Here is a 24443-nt window from a genome sequence, read left to right as displayed (position 1 = left end):
GCTTGCTCACAGCCTTCTCCAGCCTCACCTTCAACAGCTCCAGCCGTGGAGCCTCAGCTCCCTCCCTGGGCAACCTGTTGCAGTCTTGCAGCAGCCTCCTGGGGCAGAACTTGTTCCTCACAGCCAATCTCCATCTGCTCTGCTCTCCTTTCAAACCCTTGCCCCTGGTGCTGTCCCTGCAAGCCTTTGGGCACAGTCCCTCTGCAGCCTTCTTGTAGCTCCTTCAGGTACTGGAAGGCTGCTGTGAGGTCTGCCTGGAGCCTTCTCTTCTCCAGGCTGCACACCCCCAGCTCCCTCAGCCTGTCCTCATAGCAGAGCTGCTTTATCCTTTGATCATCTTCATGGCCCCCTCTGGACCTCCTCCATCAGGTCCATATTCTTCCTGTGTTGAGTGCTTCAGAGCTGGACACAGCACCCCAGGTGAGGTCTTAACCAAAGCAAAGTGGCAGAATCATCTCTCTCAACCTGCTGGCCATGAACAACTGCAGAAACTTCCCAAAGCTGTCCAAGAGGAGACTTGGAAGTGGCTTGGCTGCAGCTAGGTAAAGGATGGTAGAGTTAGCATGCATGGGGCACCCAGCTGATGGGTTGACAATGGCTATGTTTATTCAGACAGCAGTGGAGTAGGGATGGGAACAAATCATTTGCAACAGTAACCCAAAATGAGTTTTTCCCTCTAACCAGGGACAGCCACAAAGCACGCAGCACCCACCACAAACTGCTCTCAGGTCCCTCCTCCTGTTGGGATGGCTTTGTGCAAGCCAGCTGTGGGTACTTGAGAAGCCACCAGCCAGAAATGCATCTCCAGGTCCTTTCCATGCACCGAGTGCAAAGCTGTCACCTGCCAGAGCTTTGGTTTCCATGGTCCATTCCCATTGTGTGGGCAGCTCATACACTGCTGAGGGATGATGTTCCACAGGTTCTGCTCTTTTATCTGGGGTGGTTTCAGCCATCAGAGACACCAGCAACAGCTTGGTTTTGTGTCAGGATGGGGGGGAAATGGGATTTGCCTTCCACTGCCACCCACACAAGTGACTTCTGCTGATTGTCTAAGTGAGGTGTCCTTGCCCCTGGCAGGGAGGTTGGAGTAGATGGAACAGTAGCTCTGGAACAGTAGCTCTGGAGTAGATGGAAAAGTAGCTCTGGAACAGTAGCTCTGGAGTAGATGGAACAGTAGCCCTGGAACAGTAGCTCTGGAGTAGATGGAACAGTAGCTCTGGAGTAGATGGAACAGTAGCCCTGGAACAGTAGCTCTGGAGTAGATGGAACAGTAGATCTGGAACAGTAGCTCTGGAGTAGATGGAACAGTAGCCCTGGAACAGTAGCTCTGGAGTAGATGGAACAGTAGCCCTGGAACAGTAGCTCTGGAGTAGATGGAACAGTAGCCCTGGAACAGTAGCTCTGGAGTAGATGGAACAGTAGCTCTGGAACAGCAGCTCTGGAGTAGATGGAACAGTAGCTCTGGAACAGTAGCTCTGGAGTAGATGGAACAGTAGCTCTGGAACAGTAGCTCTGGAGTAGATGGAACAGTAGCTCTGGAGTAGATGGAACAGTAGCCCTGGAACAGTAGCTCTGGAGTAGATGGAACAGTAGCCCTGGAACAGTAGCTCTGGAGTAGATGGAACAGTAACTCTGGAGTAGATGGAACAGTAGCATTGGAGCAGGCTGCCCAGAGAGGTTGTGGAGTCTCCTTCTCTGGACACATTCAAACCCCACCTGGATGCATTCCTGTGTGGATTACCCTGGGTGCTCCTGCTCGGGCAGGGGTTGGACTGAATGATCTCTGGAGGTCCCTTCCAACCTCTCCTGTACTGTGACGCTGTGATCTCGAAGGTGTCTTCCAGCCTAAGCTGTTCTGTGCTGCTATGATTTGCAGGCTTCTCTCCTTTCAGTGCCCGATACCATTACTGAATATTCTAAGCCGGCTCTCTCAGGGTGCAGGTGGCCTCAGGTGTGCAGCAGGCTGCGCCGCTTGCTCCTTCTCACTCCTGCAGTGGGCACCTCTTTAGCAGCTCTGGCGTCCTGCTGTGGGAGCTATTTGATCTTCCTCAGCCTCCTGCTGCTTCTTGCTTTAACCACTTCGGGCCCATCCCTCCCGCGTCAGCCGCTGGTGCTTTCCAAGCTGACTTTTTGCCAGTTTCAAAACTGACCTCCCCCCCCCCGGCACCCCACCCTCCCTCCCCCAAAAAGAAGCTGCAATTAGCACATACAAACATTTATTTCTGAAACTTCCATTCTGACCAGTATGAAGGAATTACATCATCAAAGCACTTGACGGCAGTGAAAATAGCTCTTACCCTTCTGGCTCATCCCTTTGCTTCCCGTTAAAGCTGCAAAATGTGCAATCTGCTTGAAAAATAGCTTTGCTTTTCTTTTTTTTTTCTCCCCTCTCTTTTTAATTCATTTTCCCACGAAATAAAAAAAATCCCAAACCCAAACAAAACACACACGCACACACAGGGTCAGAATTTGGTAAGAAAAGAAACAAAACAAAAAATAACAAGGAGGGGGAAAAAAGTAAAAGCAAAGAAGGTCAAAATGGTGATTAAAAAAATAACCAGGAGGGGAAAAAAAACCAAACCCAAAGAAGGTCAAAATTTGGTGATAAAAAATAACAAGGAGTGGAAAAACCAAACCAAACAGGATCAAGATTTGGTAATAAAAAATAACCAGGAGGGGAAAAAACCAAACCAAACAAGGTCAAGATGTGGTAACAAAACATAACAAAGAGGGGAAAAAACTAAAGCCAAACAAGGTCAAGATTTGGTAATAAAAATAACCAGGAGGGGAAAAAAACAAACCAAACAAGGTCAAGATTTGGTAACAAAACACAACAAAGAGGGGAAAAAAATAAAGCCAAACAAGGTCAAAATTTGGTGATAAAAAATAGCAAGGAGGGGAAAAAACAAAACCAAATGAGGTCATAATTTGGTAGCAAAAAATAACAAGGAGGGGGGAAGAAACCAAAACAAGGTCAAAATTTGGTAACAATAAATAACAAGGAGGGGGAAAAACCAAAACAAGGTCAAAATTTGGTAACAATAAATAACAAGGAGGGGAAAAAACCAAAACAAGGTCAAAATTTAGTAACAAACCAAAAAATGAGGGGGGAAAAAAACAAATCCAAATAAAACAAGGTCAAAATTTGGTAACAAACAAAAAACTAACAAGGAGGGGGAAAAACCAAAACCAAACAAGGTAAAAATTTGGTAACAAAAAATACCAAGGATGAGGGAAAAAAACCAAACCAAAACCAAACAAGGTCAAAATTTGGTAACAAACAAAAAACTAACAAGGAGGGGGAAAAACCAAAACCAAACAAGGTAAAAATTTGGTAACAAAAAATAACAAGGAGGGGGAAAAAAACCAAAACAAGGTCAAAATTTGGTAACAAACCAAAAAATTAGGGGAGAAAAAACCAAATCCAAACAAAACAAGGTCAAAATTTGGTAACACACCAAAAAATGAGGGGGGAAAAAACCAAACCCAAACAAAACAAGGTCAAAATTTGGTAACAAACAAAAAATTAACAAGGAGGGGGAAAAACCAAAACCAAACAAGGTCAACATTTGGTAACAAAAAATACCAAGGATGAGGGAAAAAAACCAAACCAAAACCAAACAAGGTCAAAATTTGGTAACAAAAAATACCAAGGAGGAGGAAAAAAACCTACACAAGACCGAACAAGGTCAAAATTTAGTACCAAACCAACCAACACGGAGGGGAAAACCCAACTCAAACCAACCAACCAACCCCGGCCCTCTCCATCCCATCCTTTTCTCCCCAGTTTTTTTTTTTGCCCTCCCCCCTTCTCCCCTTCCCAAAAAATAACTTACAAAGATAAGTTTAAAAGTTTTTAACTGAGTTTCAAACCCAAGTGCATTTTTTTATTATTTATTATTGTTTGTGGATTTTTTTTCCCTCTTTTTCTTTCTCATAATAATCTTAAAATTCTAAAAAGCCATAATTTACTTCCTTGGAAAAAAGGCCGCGAGCCGCTGCTTCTTGATCGGCAGGATGTGGATCTCCGGGGAGTTCATTTTCTTTAGCTTAACGCTCCTGTTTTTGACCGGTTTCCTGAGGGCCTCGGCGCCGTCCCGGGGCTCCGGGGGGCTCTTCACGTCGTAGCACTGCAGCACCGAGTCCTGGGGCAGGTCCCTTTTGAAAGAAAAGTTTTTGGTGGACACCCCCGAGAGGCCCTTGATCTTGCCGCAGAAGATGGTGGGCACGGCGTCCTTGACGGAGACGATGACTTTGGCGGTCTGCGAGGTGCTGACGATCTCGATGTTGTTGCCGGCCTTGGGCTCGCAGCTCGCCCTGCCCGCCTGCTCCATCAGCCACTTCTGCGGCTGCCGCAGCAGCTCCGCCTGGCCCCCGCCTGGACCCCTGCCCTCCGCTTTGCCCGCAGCCTCCTGAGGCTTGCAGGGGACGAAGGGAGCGGCCGGGACCGAGAGCTTGTCCGGCGCAGGGTGCGCCCCGGCCTCGGCGGCGGCGCTGGGGCCGCTGCCGGCCGCCTCCCCGTGGGGTCCCCCCGGCTTGCGGCAGGAGGTGAGGGACAGGTCCAGGGCTCCGTCGTCGGGCGGCGGCAGGGCAGGTTCGGGGGCACGGGGCGCGGGCGGCCCCTTCATGGAGAGGTCCAGCGCTTCGTTCTCGCCGCCCATCTTGATGACGGTGTGACGGCTCAGCTGCGGCAACTCCCGGGGCTGCGGCAGCTCCAGGGGTTTCGTCTCTTCTTTCTCCAGGGGGGTCTGGGTCCCCTTGCAGGGGTGGGGGGTGAAGAGCGGCGGCTTGGGCGGGTCGGGGGCCGCCTTGGTCTCTGTGCCGTGAGGCACGGGGATGGGGACGGGGATGGGGATGGGGACGGGGACGGGCAGGGGCACGATGACCGGGTAGGGCACCAGCAGCGTGGCGGGGGGCACCAGAGGGGAGAGGGGCGACCCGAAGGCCTGCGGCGGGAGGCCGGCGTAGTCGGGGGGAGGCTGGCAAGGGGCGGCAGAGCCCAGGCTGCCCTGCGAGGGAAAGAGGTCCTGAAGGACGGCGGCGAAGCCCGGCGTTTGAAAGACAGGGGGCAGGACCGGCTCCTGCGCTTGGCCGGAGGGCTTGGGGTCTAGGAGCTGGGGCTGCCCGACGGGGGTGGCGGCCCCCGGGAAGAGGCCGGCGTGCAGGGGGCTGGCGGGGCAGGCAGCCCCCGGGGGCAGCCCCAGGGGCGAATTGAGGTGCTGGAAGACGTGCTGTTCCAGGAGGACGGGCAACGGGACGGGGCCCTGGGTGGTCATCACGTAGGGGGTGGAGGTGCCGGCGGCTGGCATCTGCGGGGGGGCGGCGCTGCCGGCCACCTGCAGGTGGATGGGCAGCACCACGGGGCTGTCCCCCAGGCAAATGGGCTGCAGCACCGTGGCGGCCACCTTCAGGGCCACCCCGCTCTGCGACTCGGCCGGCGGCGTCAGGATGGAGGGCGCGGGCACCGTCACCAGCGGCGACAGAGCCTTCTTCATCAGGTCGGCGGAGTTGATGTTCCAGGCTTCGGCCGTTATCAGCTGCGCCACTCCGTTCTCCAGCTTGTTGTTGGCCATGGCCGAGGGCGGGCTGGTGACGTCCATGGGGAGGTTGGGGGTGTCCTTGTAGAGCTCCTCCATCTCGCAGGGCTTCCGGGGCTCGGCCAGGGCTGCCGCCTTTCACATCGCCGTCAGCGGGACCCGCGGTGGCTCCGGGCTGCCAGCGGCGCCGGCACCCACATTATTCGGCCTGCAAGCCAGAAAGATGCTTTGGGTTTTTGTTGGTTTAGGCACCACATCAATCACCTCCTTACAATAATATTTGCCCTTTAAAAATATTCCCCCTCCCCGCCCCCAGCAGCACCCCAAAAGCTGTTAAACAACTTGCAGGCATCAGCCCTAAGGGCTCTGTGATAGTGTGCAAGGGAGAGGCAGAGCTGCACACACACAGCTGCAAGTGCTGGACGAAGAGTTTGGAGGGACTTCTATTTAGCAGTAAACACAGATAATTTAAAAGGCCTCAAAGACTCTCTGCAGCCATACACAAAAAAAAATCACACCACCCAAACCCTCCCTTAAACCCTTCAGCAGTACACAGGCTGAAAGGAGGACTTCAGGCCATCCATTTCACGTTTTTAAACAAAGCTTCATCTACCCACAGCGTGCAGCAGAGCCTGAGCGACTGTGTTGCTGGTTTCACTCAACAACAACAACAAAAGGCCCTAAACAAACACTGCTAAAAATATCACAGCTAAGAAATGCTGCTCTGCCGTGTGGGCAAATGGGTCCTGGTCCCTCTGCAGTGCTTGGCCCCTTCTCACCCTGGTGGGACTGACTCGGAGGCAAGCACCCTCCGAAACCAGCTGCGTGCAGGCAACAGCAGAGCAAACCCCAAATCCCTGCCCACACAGGCAGTGATGGGAAGCAGCCACTGGAGTCACTAAAGACCTGAAGGATAGCAACAGTTAAATAAATAAATCAATAAATATCAAAGCCACTTCCAATGGACTTGGACAGCACAACCCTTGAGAGCCACCAAGCAAGTGGCAACTGAAAAGGGGCAGAGATGGTTTCAGTGAGGGACCATGCTGAAATCTGCAGCCTGCTTCCTAAAATACAAAGACTCACATCCTGCCCCAGCTGAAACAGAGAAGGGCAGCAAATGACTGGTGCTGTGCCAACGTCTTTATCTCCAAGGATAAAGACATCTCTGCTGCCAGCAGACTTGGGCTGGGGGCTGCCCGCTCTGCCTGGCACCGCCTGTGCCGCTCAGGGAACGTGCTGTGCATCCTGCCATGGCAATCATCACCATGGAAACCCCTCCAGTGGCAACTCTGTTACCATGGGAAAGCACCAGCACACCCCAAATCCACAGCTTTTTTCACCTGCACGCAGTTCATTCCTCTTCCCCTGCAAGCAAAACCCGTTGCAGTGCTCCTGCCCAGCTGGCCTGGCCAGTAGGGAGGGAGTCAGTTCCCCACATCTGACCTATTGGAGAGCAGCACAGGGGAAAGGGACCTGGGAGTATTGCTGGACAGAAGGATGCCCCTGAGCCAGCAATGTGGTCTTGTGGCAAAGGCGGCCAAGGGCATCCTGGGGTATGTGATGGAAAGGGCCAGAAGAGGGCCACGAAGATGATTGGGGTACTGGAACACATCTCTCTTACAAGGACAGGCTGAGGGAGCTGGGGGTGTTCAGCCTGCAGAAGAGAAGGCTCCCAGCAGATCTCAGAGCAGACTTCCAGTCCCCAAAGGGGCTACAAGAAGGCTGCAGAGTGCTCAAAGGCCTGCAGGGACAGCACCAGGGGCAAGGGTTTGAAAGGAGAGCAGAGCAGATGGAGATTGGCTGTGAGGAACAAGTTCTGCCCCAGGAGGCTGCTGCAACACTGCAACAGGTTGCCCATGGTGGTGGTTGAGGCTCCATGGCTGGAGCTGTTGAAGGTGAGTCTGGAGAAGGCTGTGAGCAAGCTGCTCTGGTGGAGGATGTCCCTGCTGAGTGCAGGGGGTTGGACTGGATGCCCTTTGGAGCTCCCTTCCAACCCAGACCATTCTATGCAGGGACAGCGTGAGGGTGTCAGGAAGAGCAGCACCACTGCAGGACTGGAATGGGTGAGGAACCCCAGCCTGGGGACCTGTCTGTGCCTGGGAGCACACCAAAAGCTCTGCTGGCTTTGGCATTCAGCACAAACGATTTGCTCACACAGAAAACAACAATTTGTGGGCCTGACAGAGCTGCAAAGGGGGCAGAAGAAAAGGGAAGGGAAAGAAAAAACCCTCACCACAAACAAAGGCTAAAAAATGGGCAAGGCAAGGAAGCAGAAAATCTCCCAAGGGTCTCCTGAGACCTGTAAATCCCTGGATTTGGCAGCAAGATGCTACAGCAAGCACAAGGCTACAGACATGCCAGCAGTTAAGAGTGGAGGCTGGAGCAGGGGGGTGGGGGGGAGCAAAATGCTAATCATTTATCAGCAGCATTGGAGTTCTTAAAAAGGACTCTTATTTTTTTTTTGTTAAAGTAAACAGATGAGTCATTGCCTTTCCCCTCCTGCTGCTGCCTTCAGGAGAAGCATTCTGGAGTTATTGGGGGTTTCATTTTCACTCATCTTGTGAAATCTTGGTGCAGAAAATCCTTTACAAGGGCAGGGCCGAAGGGTTTGTGTTTGTATTTGGTTTGTTTCCTTTTCCTAGCCTCAGCTGAAGACAGATTACAGGCAGGCAGAGCATGGCCAAGCATCAAAAAAGAGAGGAGCAAAATACCATAGAGTCAGAGAATTGTCAGGGCTGGAAGGGACCTCAAGGCTCATCCAGTCCCACCCCCCCTGCCATGGCCAGGGACACCTCACACTACAGCAGGTTGCTCACAGCCACAGCCAGCCTGGCTGCAAACACCTCCAGGCAGGAGGCCTGTACCAAAATCAAATCCCTGAGGCAGAAAGTGAGAAGGATTTGTATTAAAAAACAGCAACAACAGCAAAAAACCCTAAAATTAAGCCAGCCTTAAAAAAAAACAACAATCAAACAAACAAACATAAAAGAAATTAAGAGTAATTGTTTCTAAAAATAAAAGACAATGAGGAGCCTGCTCAGCAGATTCAGGCTGGGGGGAATTAAAAAAATAGGCATTGTTTCTGGTAAGGAATAAGAAAAAGTAATTTTTTTTTTAACTGCTTTTCTAGAATTCCTCCTTCCTTCTTTTCAAAATGGCCATTTATAGAACCAGAGAATTGTCAGGGCTGGAAGGGACCTCAAGGAGCATACAGTTCCAACCCCCCTGCCATGGCCAGGGACACCTCACACTACAGCAGGTTGCTCACAGCCACAGCCAGCCTGGCTGCAAACACCTCCAGGCAGGAGGCTTCCACCACCTCCCTGGGCAACCTCTGCCAGTCTCTCACCACCCTCATGGCCAACAACTTCTTCCTCACATCTAAGCTCAATCTCCCCACTTCTAGTTTTGCTCCATCCCCCCCAGTCCTATCACTCCCTGACACCCTCAAAAGTCCCTCCCCAGCTTTCTTGCAGCCCCCTGCAGATCCTGGAAGGCCACAAGAAGGTCTCCTGGGAGCCTTCTCCTCTCCACACTGCACAATCTCAACTCTCTCAGTCTGTCCTCACAGCAGAGCAGCTCCAGCCCTCTGCTCCTCCTCGTGGCCCTTCTCTGGACACCTTCCAGCACCTCCAGATCCTTCCTGGCACAGAGGCTCCAGACCTGGACACAGAGCTGCAGCTGTGGTCTCAGCAGAGTGGAGCAGAGGGGCAGAATCCCCTCCCTGGCCCTGCTGGCCACACTTCTCTTGCTGCAGCCCAGGCTCTGCTTGGCTCTCCGGGCTGCAAGTGCTCACTGCTGGCTCCTGTGGAGCTTCTCCTCCCCCAGCACCCCCAAAGCCTTTTCTTCAGGGCTGCTCTCAAGCCTCGTGGTCTGTACCACAACCCAGCACGTTTGCTTCTCCAGCTGCTGCAGCACAGCCAAGGGTTTGCCACTGGCTCTTTTCTGGTGATGTTTCTGTCTTGCTCTAGAAGCTTGCTGAGCTCCTGGTGTTCTCCTAGAGAATGAATGGTCTGGGGGGGGGTGGAGGAGGGGGAAGGTGGGGCAGGAAATGAGCCCTTGGCAAACCTATTTAATGCTGAGAAATAGAAAAACTGAGAGGAGAATGATGCTGCCATGAGAGAGCTGAAGGATTAGCATCCTGTCTGGACCCTGAGACAGGGACCCATCCACAAAGATGAAAGTGGAAAACACAACCAAATCCCATTTTAAAGGGGAAAAAGGCCTGGAGGCAGTGGAATAGCCTGGATGGGGGAAGGAAGAGCTCAGCTATCACCATCAGACACCTTGAAGAAGTGCCTGTGGGCTCGGTTGGGTTTGTTTGGTTTTAAAGCATAGGCAAATGTTGTTTTCCACACTGAATCTGATGGCTTCTGGGATCTAAAAATGTCTATGCTTGAACTCACAGCTCTGCACTGCCTCCAGGAGGGCCTCACCATCAGAGGGCAAGCAGGGCCAGAGGAGGGACATGGAGATGATCAGAGGGCTGCAGAACCTCCCCTGTGGGGACAGGCTGAGAGAGTTGGGACTGTTCAGCCTGGAGAAGAGAAGGATTCTGTCTCTCTGCTCTGCTCAGACTCCACCTGCAGCACTGCCTCCAGTTCTGGGGCCTCCAGCACAAGAGGGACCTGGAGCTGCTGGAGAGGAGTCTCAATATCCTTCTTAAACTGAGGGGCCCAGAACTGGACACAGGACTCAAGGTGTGGCCTAGCAGAATGACTTCCCTGCTCCTGCTGGCCACACTATTCTTTATGCAGGCCAGGATGCCATTGGCCTTCTTGTCCACCTGGGCACACTGCTGGCTCATGTTCAGCCAGCTGTCAACCAGTACTCCCAGGTTCCTATCTGCCTGGCTGCTCTCCAGCCACTCTGACCCCAGCCTGTAGCTCTGCATAGGGTTGTTGTGGCCAAAGTGCAGCACCTGGCACTTGGACTTGTTGAATGCCATCCTGTTGGACTCTACCCATCTGTCCAGCCTGTCAGGGCCCTTCTACCCTCTAACAGATCAACTCCTCCTCCCAACTTGGTGTCATCTGCAAATTTACTGATGATGGACTCAATCCCCTCATCCAGATCCTCAGTAAAGATACTGAACAGGATTGGACCCTGCACTGATCCCTGGGGGACACCACTAGTTAAGACAGAGGATCCCAGCCCCGCACTGGGGCTGGAACCAGATAATCTTCAAGGTCCCTCCCAACATTCCAACCTACACCAGTCCAGGAATCTCTGACTGTTTAAGGAGAGGTGCAGCCCTTGACTCAAGTTTCTGGGTTTGGGGGGAGGTTTTTTTGCCCCTCATCATTCCCATGTGGAAGTTCAGCATTCCATACCTCAGCCCACCTGCTTCTTCAGCATGTGACCCAACATGTATATAGATACTTAAAAGTAGTTCCCAGTGCTGCCCACAGCCTGCAGCTTGGTGGAAACTGGCTGCCAGGTACAGAGCAGTCCCAGCTCAGCTGCCTCCTGTGCCCTGCATAGCAGTTCTCAGTTTCACCCAGGAGGCAAACCCACAGCTGCTAAGCTTGCATGGCACTAAACACCTAATTAGCAAGGTCAGTAAGCAGACAGAGGGGAAAGGATCCAAGTCCCCAAGCCTCCAAAGAGGAAACATTTGAAGATCTGAGACCAAGAGGCAGCCTGAAGTTGTCCAAATAAGTGTTGAGTGGTTTCTGGAGCCCTGCAAATACACAGCACAAAGTTACAGGCACTGAGGAGACAACTGAAACTAAGCTCATTTTTCAGTGCTGATAGGAACAGTGATAGCTACACTCATGGAGTGGCTTGGGTTGGAAGGGAGCTCCAAAGGGCATCCAGTCCAACCCCCTGCACTCAGCAGGGACATCCTCCACCAGAGCAGCTTGCTTACAGCCTTCTCCAGCCTCACCTTCAACAGCTCCAGCCATGGAGCCTCAGCTCCCTCCCTGGGCAACCTATTGCAGTGTTGCAACAGCCTCCTGGGGCAGAACTTGTTCCTCACAGCCAATCTCCATCTGCTCTGCTCTCCTTTCAAACCCTTGCCCCTGGTGCTGTCCCTGCAGGCCTTTGGGCACAGTCCCTCTGCAGCCTTCTTGGAGCCCCTTCAGGTCCTGGCAGGCTGCTGTGAGGTCTGCCTGGAGCCTTCTCTTCTGCAGGTTGAACAGCCCCAGCTCCTTCACCCTGTGCTCAGAGCAGAGCAACTCCAGACCCTGATCATTTTTGTGGCCTCCTAGGAGGACCCCAAACCATCACATACTTGAGACTGATTGTTGTTAAAGTAGAAATCCAGTGGCGAGCAGGTTGAGAGAGGGGATTCTGCCACCAACGTGAGAGCTTACCTGGAGCACTGCATCCAGCTCTGGAGCCCTCAACACAGAAAGGACATGGATCTGATGGAGGGGCTCCAGAGGAGGGCCCCAAAGATGCTCCAAGGGCTGGAGCAGCTCTGCTGTGAGCACAGGCTGAGGGAGCTGGGGGTGTTCAGCATGCAGAAGAGAAGGCTCCAGGGGCACCTCAGAGCTGCCTGCCAGGAGCTGAAGGCATCCTGCAGGAAGGCTGCAGAGAGACTTTTGCTGAGGGGGTCTGGAGCCAGGCCAAGGGGGAATGGTTTGGAGCTGAGGCAGAGCAGGGTTAGAGTGGAGCTGAGGAAGAAGTTGTTGAGTGTGAGGGTGGTGAGAGTCTGGCCCAGGCTGCCCAGGGAGGCTGTGGCTGCCTCCTTGCTGGGGCTGTTGAAGGCCAGGCTGGATGAGGCCTTGAGCAGCTGAGTGGAGCTGAGAGGTGTCCTTGCTTATGGTGGGGAGCTTGGAGGAGATGAGCTCTGAGCTCCCTTCCAACCTAAACCATTTTATGATTCTAGGAAAATCAATTAATTTCCTTTCCCCTACTTCTGTGTTTAATATTTAATTTACTGTTTGTTTTAATTGCAAGGAGGCCTGAAGCAGTGACAGGAGCCCTATTGTCTAGAGCAGGGTGCTGATAAGAGCCAAGTTCAGGGTACTCTGCAGAGCTGTGGCTAACTGGGCAGGAAATGCTCTGTTAGCTCCACAGAAAGGCCATGCAAAGGCTGCTGATAACTCCAAGCTTATTTGTTTAATCTGCTCTTGCTGGCTCTGCAGCAGGCTCTTCCCAGGGCTCTTGCTGGCTCTGCAGCAGGCTCTTCCCAGGGCTCTTGCAAGCCTTCCTCTGGGACTGCAGCACTGTGCCGCTATCCCTGTGTCCTGCAGCTCTTCCCTGCTGCAACCTGCACCTGGTCACCCACCCAGAGTTCACATCATCCCCTGCACACTATGGGAGGGGACTGAGATGCTCCCTTTGTGGGATTCCCTGCTCAGTATCTCCTGGAAGAGGAAAGTTTCCCTGCCTTTAGAAAACTTGGCTGGATGTGACAGAGTCAGGGATGGATTTGGATGTCTGTGTTTTGCCAGAGCTCCCTGCTTGCTGTCACTGCCAGAAGCAACCTCTGAGTTCTGCTCTACAGAAGCCTATTACCAAGGGCTGTGCTGGGAGCATCCCTGCTGGGGACTCATAGATTCATAGAATGGTTTAGGTTGGAAAGGACCTTCAAGATCATAGTATCAGCCAGGGTTGGAAGGGACCACAAGGATCATTTGTTCCAACCCCCCTGCCATGGGCAGGGACACCTCACACCAGCCCAGGCTGCTCAAGGCCTCATCCAGCCTGGTCTGGAACACCTCCAGGGAGGAGGCAGCCACAGCCTCCCTAGGGAACCTGTTCACATCTCACCAGCCTCACATTGTAGAACTTCTTCCTCCTCTCCAGTCTCAATCTGCCCTCCTCAAGCTTCAATCCATTCCCTCTCATCCTATCACTCCCAGCCCTTGGCAAAAGTCCCTTCCTGGCTTTCTTGTAGCTCCCTTCAGGTACTGGGAGGCTGCTCTGAAGTCTCCCTAGAGACTTCTCTTCTGCAGGCTGAACAACCCCAACTCTCAGCCTGTCCCCACAGGGGAGGTTCTGCAGCCCTCTGATCACCTTTGTGGCCTCCTCTGGACCCTCTCCAGCAGCTCCAGGTCCCTCTTGTGCTGGGGGCCCCAGAACTGGAGGCAGTGCTGCAGGTGGGGTCTGAGCAGGGCAGAGCAGAGAGGCAGGATCCCCTCCCTGCCCTGCTGGGCAGAAGGCTGGAGAACCTCCCCTGTGGGGACAGGCTGTGAGAACAAGGGCTGAAGCATGGACTGAAACTTGAGGAGGGCAGACTGAGACTGGAGATGAGGAAGAAATTCTTTCCAGTGAGGCTGGTGAGACATGTGCACAGGTTCCCTAGGGAGGCTGTGGCTGCCTCCTCCCTGGAGGTGTTCAAGGCCAGGCTGGATGAGGCCTTGAGCAGCCTGGGCTGGTGGGAGGTGTCCCTGCCCATGGCAATGGGGTTGGAACTGGATGATCTTTGGGATCCCTTCCACCCTAAACCATTTTGTGAATCTATGAACTCTCGAAGACGCCGGAGGACAAACAAGGCTCTGACACAGCTCCTGTAACAGGTCCTCTTTCATCTCCCATCCCTGCATGATGGATCCTTCTGGGAAGCAAACCTATTTGTGTCAAGGCTCTCATCCAGGCTGTGAAGCCCTGAGGGAAGAAGAGGGAAAGTCAATCAGGATGGCAGTGCAAACTGGGCTATTATAGATGGGAGAGAGGCAGCGTGCAGACAGCTGCAGCACACAGCACCAAGCTGCTCAGACTCAGCGGCCTCACTGCCTCCTCTTGCTCTGCTCTTTTAAATGGCCCAGATGAGAGCTACCCCAGTGGGCTGCCCATTGCCCAGGCTGAAAAGAGCTGCCTCACAGCCTAAGATCTGCTGACTGTACTGTTGGCAACATTCTGTGGTTAGCCATCCTTGCCAGGCAGGAGAGAACTCACAGAAACATAGGATGGTCTGGGATGGAAGGGACTTCCAAAGGGCATCCAGCCCAACCCCCTGCACTCAGCAGGGACATCCTCCACCACAGCAGGTTGCTCACAGCCTTCTCCAGCCTCACCTTCAACAGCTTCAGCCATGGAGCCTCAGCTCCCTCCCTGGGCAACCTCTTGCAGTGTTGCAGCAGCCTCCTGGGGCAGAACTTGTTCCTCACAGCTAATCTCCATCTGCTCTGCTCTCCTTTCAAACCCTTGCCCCTGCTGCTGTCCCTGTATGCCTTTGGACACAGTCCCTCTGCAGCCTTCATGCAGCCCGTTCAGGTCCTGGCAGGCTGCTGTGAGGTCTGCCTGGAGCCTTCTCTTCTTCAGGCTGAACACCCCCAGCTCCCTCATAGCAGAGGTTCTCCATCCCCTGATCATCTTTGTGGCCTCCTCTGACCTGCTCCATCATGTCCATGTTGTTTCTGTGCTGAGGGCTCCAGAGTTGGGCACAGCCCCGCAGGTGAGGTCTCCCCAGAGCAGAGCAGAGGGGCAGGATCCTCTCTCCAGCTCTGGCCACACTGCTTTGGATGCAGTCAGGGAGTGATAGGACTGGGGGGAATGGAACAAAACTAGAAGTGGGGAGATTGAGATTGGATGTGAGGAAGAAATTGTTCCCCATGAGGGTGGTGAGAGCCTGGCAGAGGTTGCCCAGGGAGGTGGTGGAAGCCTCCTGCCTGGAGGTGTTTGCAGCCAGGCTGGCTGTGGCTGTGAGCAACCTGCTGTAGTGTGAAGTGTCCCTGGCCATGGGAGGTGGGGTGGAACTGGCTGCTCCTTGAGGTCCCTTCCAGCCCTGACAATTCTCTGATTCTTTCAGTGGACAAATAGTAGGTCAAAAGTCAAGCCCTAGAAGTGCAGGACACATTGCATGCAGCACCATGGGCTGCCAGCAGGCAAGTCCCTCTGGGTGCCCATTTGCTCAGGAGAGGATGGCAAACAGGGGAGAGCTGCTGGTGTGGAGCTCCTGGTGTGGAGCTGCCAGTGGGGTGCTGCTGGTGATGAAGTCCAACCTCACCCACCAGGCTTGCTTCTCATCCAGTAGGTCAGCTCCCCACAGGGAATCACAGGATCAGAATCATTCAGGTTGGCAAAGCCCCTCAGGATCACCAAGCCCAACCATTCACCCTACTCTGCAAGATTCACCCCTAAACCAGAGCCCCAAGCACCACATCCAAACCACCTTGAAACACAGCCAGGCTTGGGGACTCCACCACCTCCCTGGGCAGCCTGAGCCAGTGCCTGACCACTGTTGCTGGGAAAAATGTTTCCTACTCTCCAGTCTAACCCTGCAAACTTCCAGCAGGGCTGAGAGCCTGAGAAAAGCCTGTACTGCAATGGCACCAAGGGGAAGTGTCCTTACTCTGAGCATCTCTCTTGCATCACAGCTCCTGGGGCCTCACTCTACCTCGACCTCCACGGCTCTCACACACGTGGGTGCCACCCCTGTGTTGACTTTTGGAGTGAGGCTGGAGGAAGAATGCAGCCTCGTGCTAGCATTAAAAGCCTTCTTAGGCTCCAAGAGGAAAGTGCAGGATTTTCCTATGGGAAAAAAATACTTTCAACCTCTTTTTTGCCCCTTCTCCTCTTCCCCCTCCCCCCCCCCCCCCAACTTCCCTGTCATTAAAGATCCCATTTAAGTGATTATTTGGTATAATTTTCAATCAAAACATTCTATTTGCCAGCAGAGCAAAGAAAAATGATCTGTTTGGAGAGCACAGGGCTAAACAAAACAGAACCAGAGAGCGGTTGCTGTACAGGGAATTTCCAAGCCCCTGCGTTTTGCTCCCCCAGCAATCGATGGAGCGCCGAGAACCCAGAGGCACAGCATGCCAATTAAAAGGGAGCTGCCAGCCCTGCTGACCCCCCAAAAAACCTGGAACAAAAAGCACTCTGTGTCAGCCTGATGACAGATTTGCTCCTTCCCCAGTCAAGTGCTTTATTAAACAGCCCTTGAAGCTCTTACTAAGGGTCCCTCCAAGTCGGATGGGCAGCGGAAGGACTTCAAAGCCCTCATTAGCTGCCCGGCAGAGGTTTTGTTCTTTGCTCAGAGACACTCAGCTCCCTGTTTTGGCCTGACCCTCTCCACTGATCCCAAGCTCAGATACTGTTTTTATTTCCCTGCCTTCATCTGGTCTTTTCCAGCAGCCAGGTGAAGATTGGTATCGGAGCGGCCAAGGCCACTGGCCACTGCCTGCCTCTTCTCGCTTACATCACTGTGTTCCTTGATCCCCTCCTGGAGCAGTCACCAAGTCTCAGCCCAGGGGGTGGGGAGGTGAAGGTAAAAATCAGTTTTCCAACTGCTAAAGCACTTTTGAAGGTGAAACATCTGACTTTATCCCATCACAGCCACGTGGTTTGGAGTTCTTTGGCTGCCTACTGACCACAAATCAATCAGAGAATCACAGAATGGTCTGGGCCAGGAGGGACCTCCAAAGCTCATCCAGTCCAGTCTAGTGGGGACATCCCCCACTAGATCAGGTTGCCCAGGGTCTCACTGGGCCTCACCTTGAATATCTGCAGGGAAGAGGCCTCAACTACCTCCCTGGGCAACCTGTTCCAGTATTCCACCGCCCTCCTGGGGCAGAACTTGTTCCTCACAGCCAATCTCCAGCTGCTCTGCTCTCCTTTCAAACCCTTGCACCTGGTGCTGTCCCTGCAGGCCTTTGCAAACAGTCTCTCTGCATCCTTCTTATAGCCCCTTCAGGTACTGGAAGGCTTCTCTTAGGCCTCCCTGGTCTAATGCCACTGATCAAGCAGAGTCACCTAAAACCAGCTGACCCAGATCATGGCCAGGCAGCCACCTAGGAGCAGCCTTCCAGTAGCTGAAGGGGCTACAAAAAGGCTGCAGAGGGACTGTGCACAAAGGCCTGCAGGGACAGCACCAGGGGCAAGGGTTTGAAAGGAGAGCAGAGCAGATGGAGATTGGCTGTGAGGAACAAGTTCTGCACCAGGAGGCTGCTGCGACGCTGTCTGTGCCTGTCCAAGTCCTCTCATCCCCACATGCCAGCCCCTGAGCTCCTTGTCCTCAGGCTTCCTCTTCATCAGTGTGGGCACATTGGGTTTGGCCAGAGGAGCAGGGCTGGGGACACACAGCTCTGACTTCTGCAGCTTCTGCAGCTGCAAGCAGCCTGATGGCAACCAGAAGGACACCCACTGGAGCTTGGGAGATGAGGAAAACGAAGGGGGAAGTAGTGTTTTAACTCCACACTGCTTCCAGGGAATCCAAGCTGCCTATAGGGCTGTGCAAGCCGTGAGAAAGCAGCCCAGACTCAGCTTGCCTCGGGCAAATCCATATGCTGGGAGACAGAGCTCAGCTGCACAACGGTGCCCTTCCCTGCAGGGAGGAACAGCAAGAGCAGCCAGGCAGTACCAAACACTCAGCCACTCCTGGGTGAGGTGTTAGGGAAAACAACTCTGCTCATTTCAGAGCCTGCTGCTGGCAGGGGAGGCACAGGAGTGCACCCAGCCCCTGCCTCCTGCTAAAGCTCTCCGCCACCCCTCTGCCAGCCAGGCAGACAGCAGCAGGGCTCTGCCACTGGCCCTGAGCAAAGCAGATGCCAGACAGAAGGGCTGCTGCACCTTCATAGAATCATAGGAACATAGAAACATGGAACCATGGAACCAGGGAACCACAGAACCAGGGAACCATAGAACCATAGAATCATAGAATCACAGAATCACAGAATCATAGAATTAGGGTTTGGAAGGGACCTCAAGGATCATCCAGTCCCAACCCCCCTGCCATGGCCAGGGACACCTCACACTACAGCAGGTTGCTCACAGCCACAGCCAGCCTGGCTGCAAACACCTCCAGGCAGGAGGCTTCCACCACCTCCCTGGGCAACCTCTGCCAGGCTCTCACCACCCTCATGGGCAACAACTTCTTCCTCACATCCAAGCTCAATCTCCCCACTTCTATTTGAGGCTCTTCAAAGATGCCCAAAGTCACCCAGCACAATGCATGCCTGGCACACCCTGCCCTGTCCTTGCAGCCACCACGGACAATTCAGTCTTCACTCTGGGCAAAGCTTTCATCAGGACCCAACCAGAGCAGAGGCCAAGGGGTGGGGAAAGGAGCAGCCTCAGGGTGCAGGGAGTACTCACCACCCCCCACGGTGGTGGCACCAAAGCCACTGAGCCAAGAGAAGCAGCAGCAGCAGCAGCAGGCAGAGTGCTGTTTGGCTTTAGCTGTCTAAACAGGCACTGAGGGATTAGGGCCCTCTGCATCCTCAGCACTAATTAAAGGCTGTGTTTATTATCCCAGCTTTTCCCTGCGTAAACACAGCCCACACCAGCATCTCACAAACCCTCCAAAACCAAAAGGAGAGGGAAAAAACCACACTGGAGCAAGTCAGGGGGTGCAAGAATCACAGAAATAACCAGGTTGGAAAAGACCCTGGAGACCATCAAGTCCAACCTATCACCCAACACCATCTGATCAACTAAACCATGGCACCAAGTGCCCCATTCAGGCTCTTCCTAAACACCTCCAGGGATGGGGACTCCACCACCTCCCTGGACAGCACATTCCAATGGGTAATTACTCTTTCTGGGATGATTTTTTTCCTCACATCCAGCCCAAACCTCCCCTGGCACAGCCTGAGACTGTGTCCTCTTGTTCTGGTGCTGGGTGCCTGGCAGAAGAGACCAACCCCCACCTGGCTACAACCTCCCTTCAGGGAAGTGGAGACAGCAAGAAGGTCTCCCCTGAGCCTCCTCTTCTCCAGGCTGAGCAACCCCAGCTCCCTCAGCCTCTCCTCACAGGGCTGTGCTCCAGACCCCTCCCCAGCTTTGTTGCCCTTCTCTGGACACCTTCCAGCAGCTCAACATCTTTCCTAAACTGAGGAGCCCAGAACTGGACACAGAACTCAAGGTGTGGCCTCAGCAGTGCTGAGCACAGGGCACAATGACTTCCCTGCTCCTGCTGGCCACACTCTTCCTGATGCAGGCCAGGATGCCCTTGGCCTTCTTGGTCCCCTGGGCACACTGCTGGCTCATGTTCAGCCTACTGGTAACCCTGCAGCATGCTCTGCCAGCACCTAGCTGTGCCCCCAAGCCAGCAGGCACAGGAATGAGAGCTCACAGCTGTTTGGTGTGGAGGGGAATCCTGAGCTCCATCCACAAGAGCAATGTGCCCTTGGGGCCATGAAGGCCCCATCCTGGGGGGCGCATCTGAAAGGCTGTGGTTAGAAGGTCCAGAGAGGTTCTCCTGCCCCTATGCTCTGCCCTGGGGAGGCCACATCTGGAATCTTGTGTCCAGTTCTGGGCCCCTCAGTTCAGGAAGAACCTCAGGGAACTGCTTGAGAAAGTCCAGCACAGAGAGAGCCTGAGGGAGCCCTGGGGGACACTACTGGTGCCTGGGTACCAGCCAGGTTCAGCTCCATTCCCCACCACTCTTTGCCCCCAGCCATCAGCCAGCTTCTTACCCAGTGCAGAGGGCACTGAGCCAAGCCTTGTGCCAGGAGTTTCTGCAGGAGAATGCTGGGGGAGGCATCACCAAAGGCTTTGCTGCAGTCCAGGCAGACAATGGCCACAGCACTTCCCTCACTCCCCCAGGCAGCTCACCTGGTTGTAGAAGGAGATCAGACCAGCCAGGCAGGACCTGCCTTTCATAAACCCTTGTGACTGGACGTGGTTGTCTTGTGTGTGCCACTTGGGTGCCTCCTCAGGGCTTGGCTTTAGTGGGCACCACGTGGGTTTGACTGGGTCTAAAGCCCAGCCTGTACATTAAAAAGCCACTGGAAGCTGCAAACTCAGGCACCGAGGAGAAGAGACATTCAATTCTGGTTGCCTCTAGGCTGCTTAATGACAGAATCTTCAGCACACATCCATCCCCTCTGTCCCCACAGGCCTTGCTGTGCTGCAAAGGGCACACCCACAAGGAGAAAAGAGATTTTTGTTCATAGGCATCTCTCCAGCTTCTAACCTTCTGACTCCAAACTAAGTCACACTTGGGTTTGGGTTTGGTTGCTTGGGCTTTTTTTTTTTCTCCACACAGATTTGTATTGTGCAATCTAAAGGCAGATTGAAAGGGTTGGGGTTGTTCAGTCTGGAGAGGAGAAGGCTCCCAGGAGACCTTCTTGTGACCTCCCAGTATCTGAAGGGGGCTCTAAGAAAGCTGGGGAGGGACTTTTGAGGGGTTTAGGGTTTTTTCCCCTTGTCCTGGTAGAGAAAAGCCCAAGGAGCAGCAGTGTGCAGCCTGCAGCTGGCTGAACCCTCAGGCCAGGGTGGAGGCAGTACACAGATTTCTGATGCATGAGACCTGACATGGGAAGCACAACTCTAACTTTGCCAGCCACAATTACTGCTGAGTCTCATCTCACCTGGATTGTCTCACCTCCCTCCATGAGAAGGCTGCCAGGAGACCTTCATGTGGCCTTCCAGTATCTGAAGGGGGCCACAAGAAAGCTGGGAAGGGACTTTTGAGGGTGTCAGGGAGTGGTAGGACTGGGGGGGGATGGAAACAAAATAGAAATGGGGAGATTGAGCTTGGATGTGAGGAAGAAGTTGTTGGCCATGAGGGTGGTGAGAGCCTGGCAGAGGTTGCCCAGGGAGGTGGTGGAAGCCTCCTGCCTGGAGGTTTTTGCAGCCAGGCTGGCTGTGGCTGTGAGCAACCTGCTGTAGTGTGAGGTGTCCCTGGCCATGGCAGGGGGGTTGGAACTGGCTGCTCCTTGAGGTCCCTTCCAGCCCTGACAGTTCTGTGATTCTAAAGAACACAGAATGGTCTAAAATAATCTGCTTTTAGTTCACAGCTTGCATTGGGTGGGAAGGGACCCTCCAAGGTCATCTTGTCCTACCCCTCCTGCAGTCAGCAGAGACACCTCCAACTAAATCAGGCTGCATAGGACCACATTCAGCCTGACCTTGAATGTCCTCAGGAAGCTCAAGAACATCCCTGGGCAGCCTGTTTCAGTGTTCCACCACTCCCATGGTGCAGAACTTCTCCCTGATGTCCAATCTGCCCTGCTCCAGTGTCAAACCACAACCCCTGGAAATGCACAGAATGGTTTCAGCCTCTCTCTTGCTGTGTCTCTTACAAAGGCACTGAGCTGTAGTTCCAGGAGGTGCATTTGCAAACCTGTTTATCTGGGTCACTGCTACTTACACAGCATAAGAAGATTTAGTGCAGTCAGTTCAGCATCAGCCATGTGCCAAAGCAAGAAGAAGAAGAAAAAGAGATCTTCTCTAATTAAGGCCAAAAAGAATTGTATTGTTTGAAGGGTAAAGATCTCAAACATTTTCCAATTAAGCCTTTGGATTGATTGGAGAAGGAAATAGGCCTCTGGGCAATGTCATTCCAAAGGCACTGGGGGGGTGGGGGTTGGTGTTGGTGTTGGTATTTTTTGTGCCCCTCACAAATTATGTAATGTAATTGGCAATTTCAGGTATAGGAAAGGGAATCAAGGGCAGCATTACAGCACCAGGATTGCCTTGAGTGCTGTGATATAAAATCATGAGTAATGGAATCACAGAAACATACAGGTTGGAACAGACCCTCAGCATTACCAAGCCCAACCATTCACCCTGCTCTGCAAGGGTCACCCCTAAACCAGAGCCCCAGGCACCACATCCAAACCATCCAGGCTTGGCGACTCCACCACCTCCCTGGGCAGCCTCTGCCAGTGCCTGACCACTCTTGCTGGGAAAAATGTTTCCTACTGTCCAGTCTAACCCTGCCCAGTCACAGCTTGAGGCCATTCCCTCTTGTTCTGGCACTAATCACTTGGGAGAAGAGACCAGCAGCAGCCTCTCCACAACCTCCTTGCAGGTAGCTGTAGACAGCAAGGAGGTCTCCCCTCAGCCTCCTCTGTTTCACACTAACCATCCCCAGCTCCTTCAGTCTCTCTCCATCAGATCTATTCTCCAGGCCCTTCACAGCTTCCTTGCCCTCCTCTGCCCTGGCTCCAGCACCTCCACATCTCTCCTGCACTGAGGTGCCCCAAACTGGACACAGCACTCAAATGTTGATTCCCAATGTGATGCTTTTGGAGCACTGCTGATGTATGTCACAGCTTGCCCTGAGAGGCCACGCTTCTTTGCCACTATGTGAGATGGGGGAGGAAGCAACAGGCACTGCTCCCAGATTCTCCCACCACGATGCAAGGAATCTAGTGGGCAGGATGGGACAGCAATGTGTCCTGGTGGCTAAGAGAGCCAATAGGATCCTGAAAAGTGTGGCCAGCAGGGCTAGGGACGTTCCTCTCCCCATCTACTCTGCCCTGCTGAGACCACACCTGCAAGACTGTGTCCAGTTTGGGGCTCCCCAGTTCAAGAGAGACAGAGACCTGCTGGAGAGAGTCTGAGGGAGAGCCATGAGGGTGATTAGGGGTCTTGAGCATCTCCCCTGTGAAGGGAGACTGAGAGCCCTGGGGCTGTTTAGTCTGGAGAAGAGAAGGCTGAGAGGAGATCTGATCAGTGTCTATCAATAGCTGAGGGGTGGGGTCAAGTGGAGGGGGCCAAGCTCTTTTGGGTGGTGCACAGCAATAAGCCAAGGAGCAATGGAGACAAACTTGAACAGAGAAGGTTTCAGCTCAGCATGAGGAGAAACTTCTTGACAGTGAGAGCGGCAGAGGGCTGGAGCAGGCTGCCCAGAGAGGTTGTGGAACACATTCCAAAGCCACCTGCATGCATTCCTGTGCAGACTACCCTGGGTGCTCCTGCTCTGGGAGGGAGGGGGGGGTTGGACTGGCTGCTCTCTGGCAGTCCCTTCCAACCTCTAATGTCCTGTGATGCTGTGATCTGCAGATGGAAGAAAACAAAGGGGGGATATTCAGAAGCCAGGAGAGGCACCTAACAGAGTCTCCAGTGGCCCCAGCTTTCCACTATCTCAGAAAATGGCAGGAGAAAGGAAGATGTTCAGGAAGGGCCAGGCTGCTACCCACGGGAAGCCACCTGGGAGGCTGAGCTGCCAGCGCAGGATGAAAGCCGGAGCGAGCCCGAGGGACGCCACAACAACATCCCTCAGCATCACACTGCCCTTTGGGTGGCAGGGAAGTGACTCAGGAGATGGGAACACTTCAAAGGCTCATGGAATACTGGTTTGTGTTAGCTCAGGCCCATCTGTGGCAGAGCAGGGAGGACCATAAGCAGAGAGCATCCGCTCCACATCCTGCAGTCACTGCCGGGGCAACAAAAGCCTTCCTCCTCTCTGCCCTGATTCTGGTCATTGTAGGAGGGCAGGTGGGGAAGGGTGAGTGGAGGGTAGGTGTAGATTAGAAGAGGGCACCTTGAGCAACCTGGGCTGGTGGGAGGTGTCCCTGCCCATGGCAGGGAGGTTGGAACTGGATGATCTTTAAGGTGCCTTCCAATCCAAACCATTCTATGAAATAGCCCTCAGTGACCACAGTCAGCAGAGCCCTGATGCTGCAGTCAAGTGAGATGAGGTGAGATTGAGATGAGATGAGATCACAGGCTCACAGGATGTTAGGGGTTGGAAGGGACCTTTGAAGATTATCAAGTCCAATGCTCCTGTCAGAGCAGGAGCAGAGAATCCAGCACAGGTCACACAGGAACACATCCAGACAGGGATGGAAAGGCTCCAGGGAAGGAGACTCCACAACCTCTCTGGGCAGCCTGCTCCAGGGCTCTGGCAGCCTCACAGAGAAGAAGTTCCTCCTCATGTTGAGCTGGAACCTCCTGTGCTGGAGTTTATACCCATGGCCCCTTGGCCTATCCCAGGGTGCAGCTGAGCAGAGCCTGTCCCTGTCCCCTCCCTCCTGCCCCCCAGCCCTCAGCTATTGATAGACATTGATCAGATCTCTCTCAGGCTTCTCCTCTCCAGACTAACCACTCCCAGGGCTCTCAGCTCCTCCTCATAGGGCAGTGCTCCAGTCCCTCAATCATCCTGGTGTTCTCTGCTGGTATCCAGGGAAAAAATTAGGGTTAGGGTTGTTGTTGTTGAAACATGTTATTTTGATCTGCAAAGCACAGATTTTCCCCACCCAGCAAATTGATCATGATGGAAAGATTTCATTGCACTGGCCACCACTGTGCTCTATTTTATGAAGCACTGGT

General features: G+C 53.5%; 2 protein-coding genes across 2 annotated transcripts in view; one reads left to right on the top strand and one right to left on the bottom strand.

The window, feature by feature from the left end:
* The window catches only part of LOC137444239 (sex comb on midleg-like protein 2), a 132369-nt gene that overhangs the window by 82109 nt on the left and 25817 nt on the right, over nucleotides 1-24443 (top strand). The window lies entirely within an intron of this gene.
* The window catches only part of RAI2 (retinoic acid induced 2), a 55422-nt gene continuing 34903 nt past the window's right edge, over nucleotides 3925-24443 (bottom strand). The window contains exon 2 of the mRNA XM_068144730.1: nucleotides 3925-5745. Coding sequence (XP_068000831.1) covers nucleotides 3969-5636 — 1668 coding nt within the window. The 5' untranslated portion in view covers nucleotides 5637-5745 and the 3' untranslated portion in view covers nucleotides 3925-3968. The remainder of the gene's footprint in view (nucleotides 5746-24443) is intronic.

The sequence above is a fragment of the Melanerpes formicivorus genome, unplaced genomic scaffold (assembly GCF_026170545.1).
Source record: "Melanerpes formicivorus ecotype bairdi unplaced genomic scaffold, bMelFor1.0.p_v2 SCAF_11, whole genome shotgun sequence".
NCBI lineage: Eukaryota > Metazoa > Chordata > Aves > Piciformes > Picidae > Melanerpes > Melanerpes formicivorus.
This window is presented reverse-complemented; position numbering and strand designations above follow the sequence as displayed.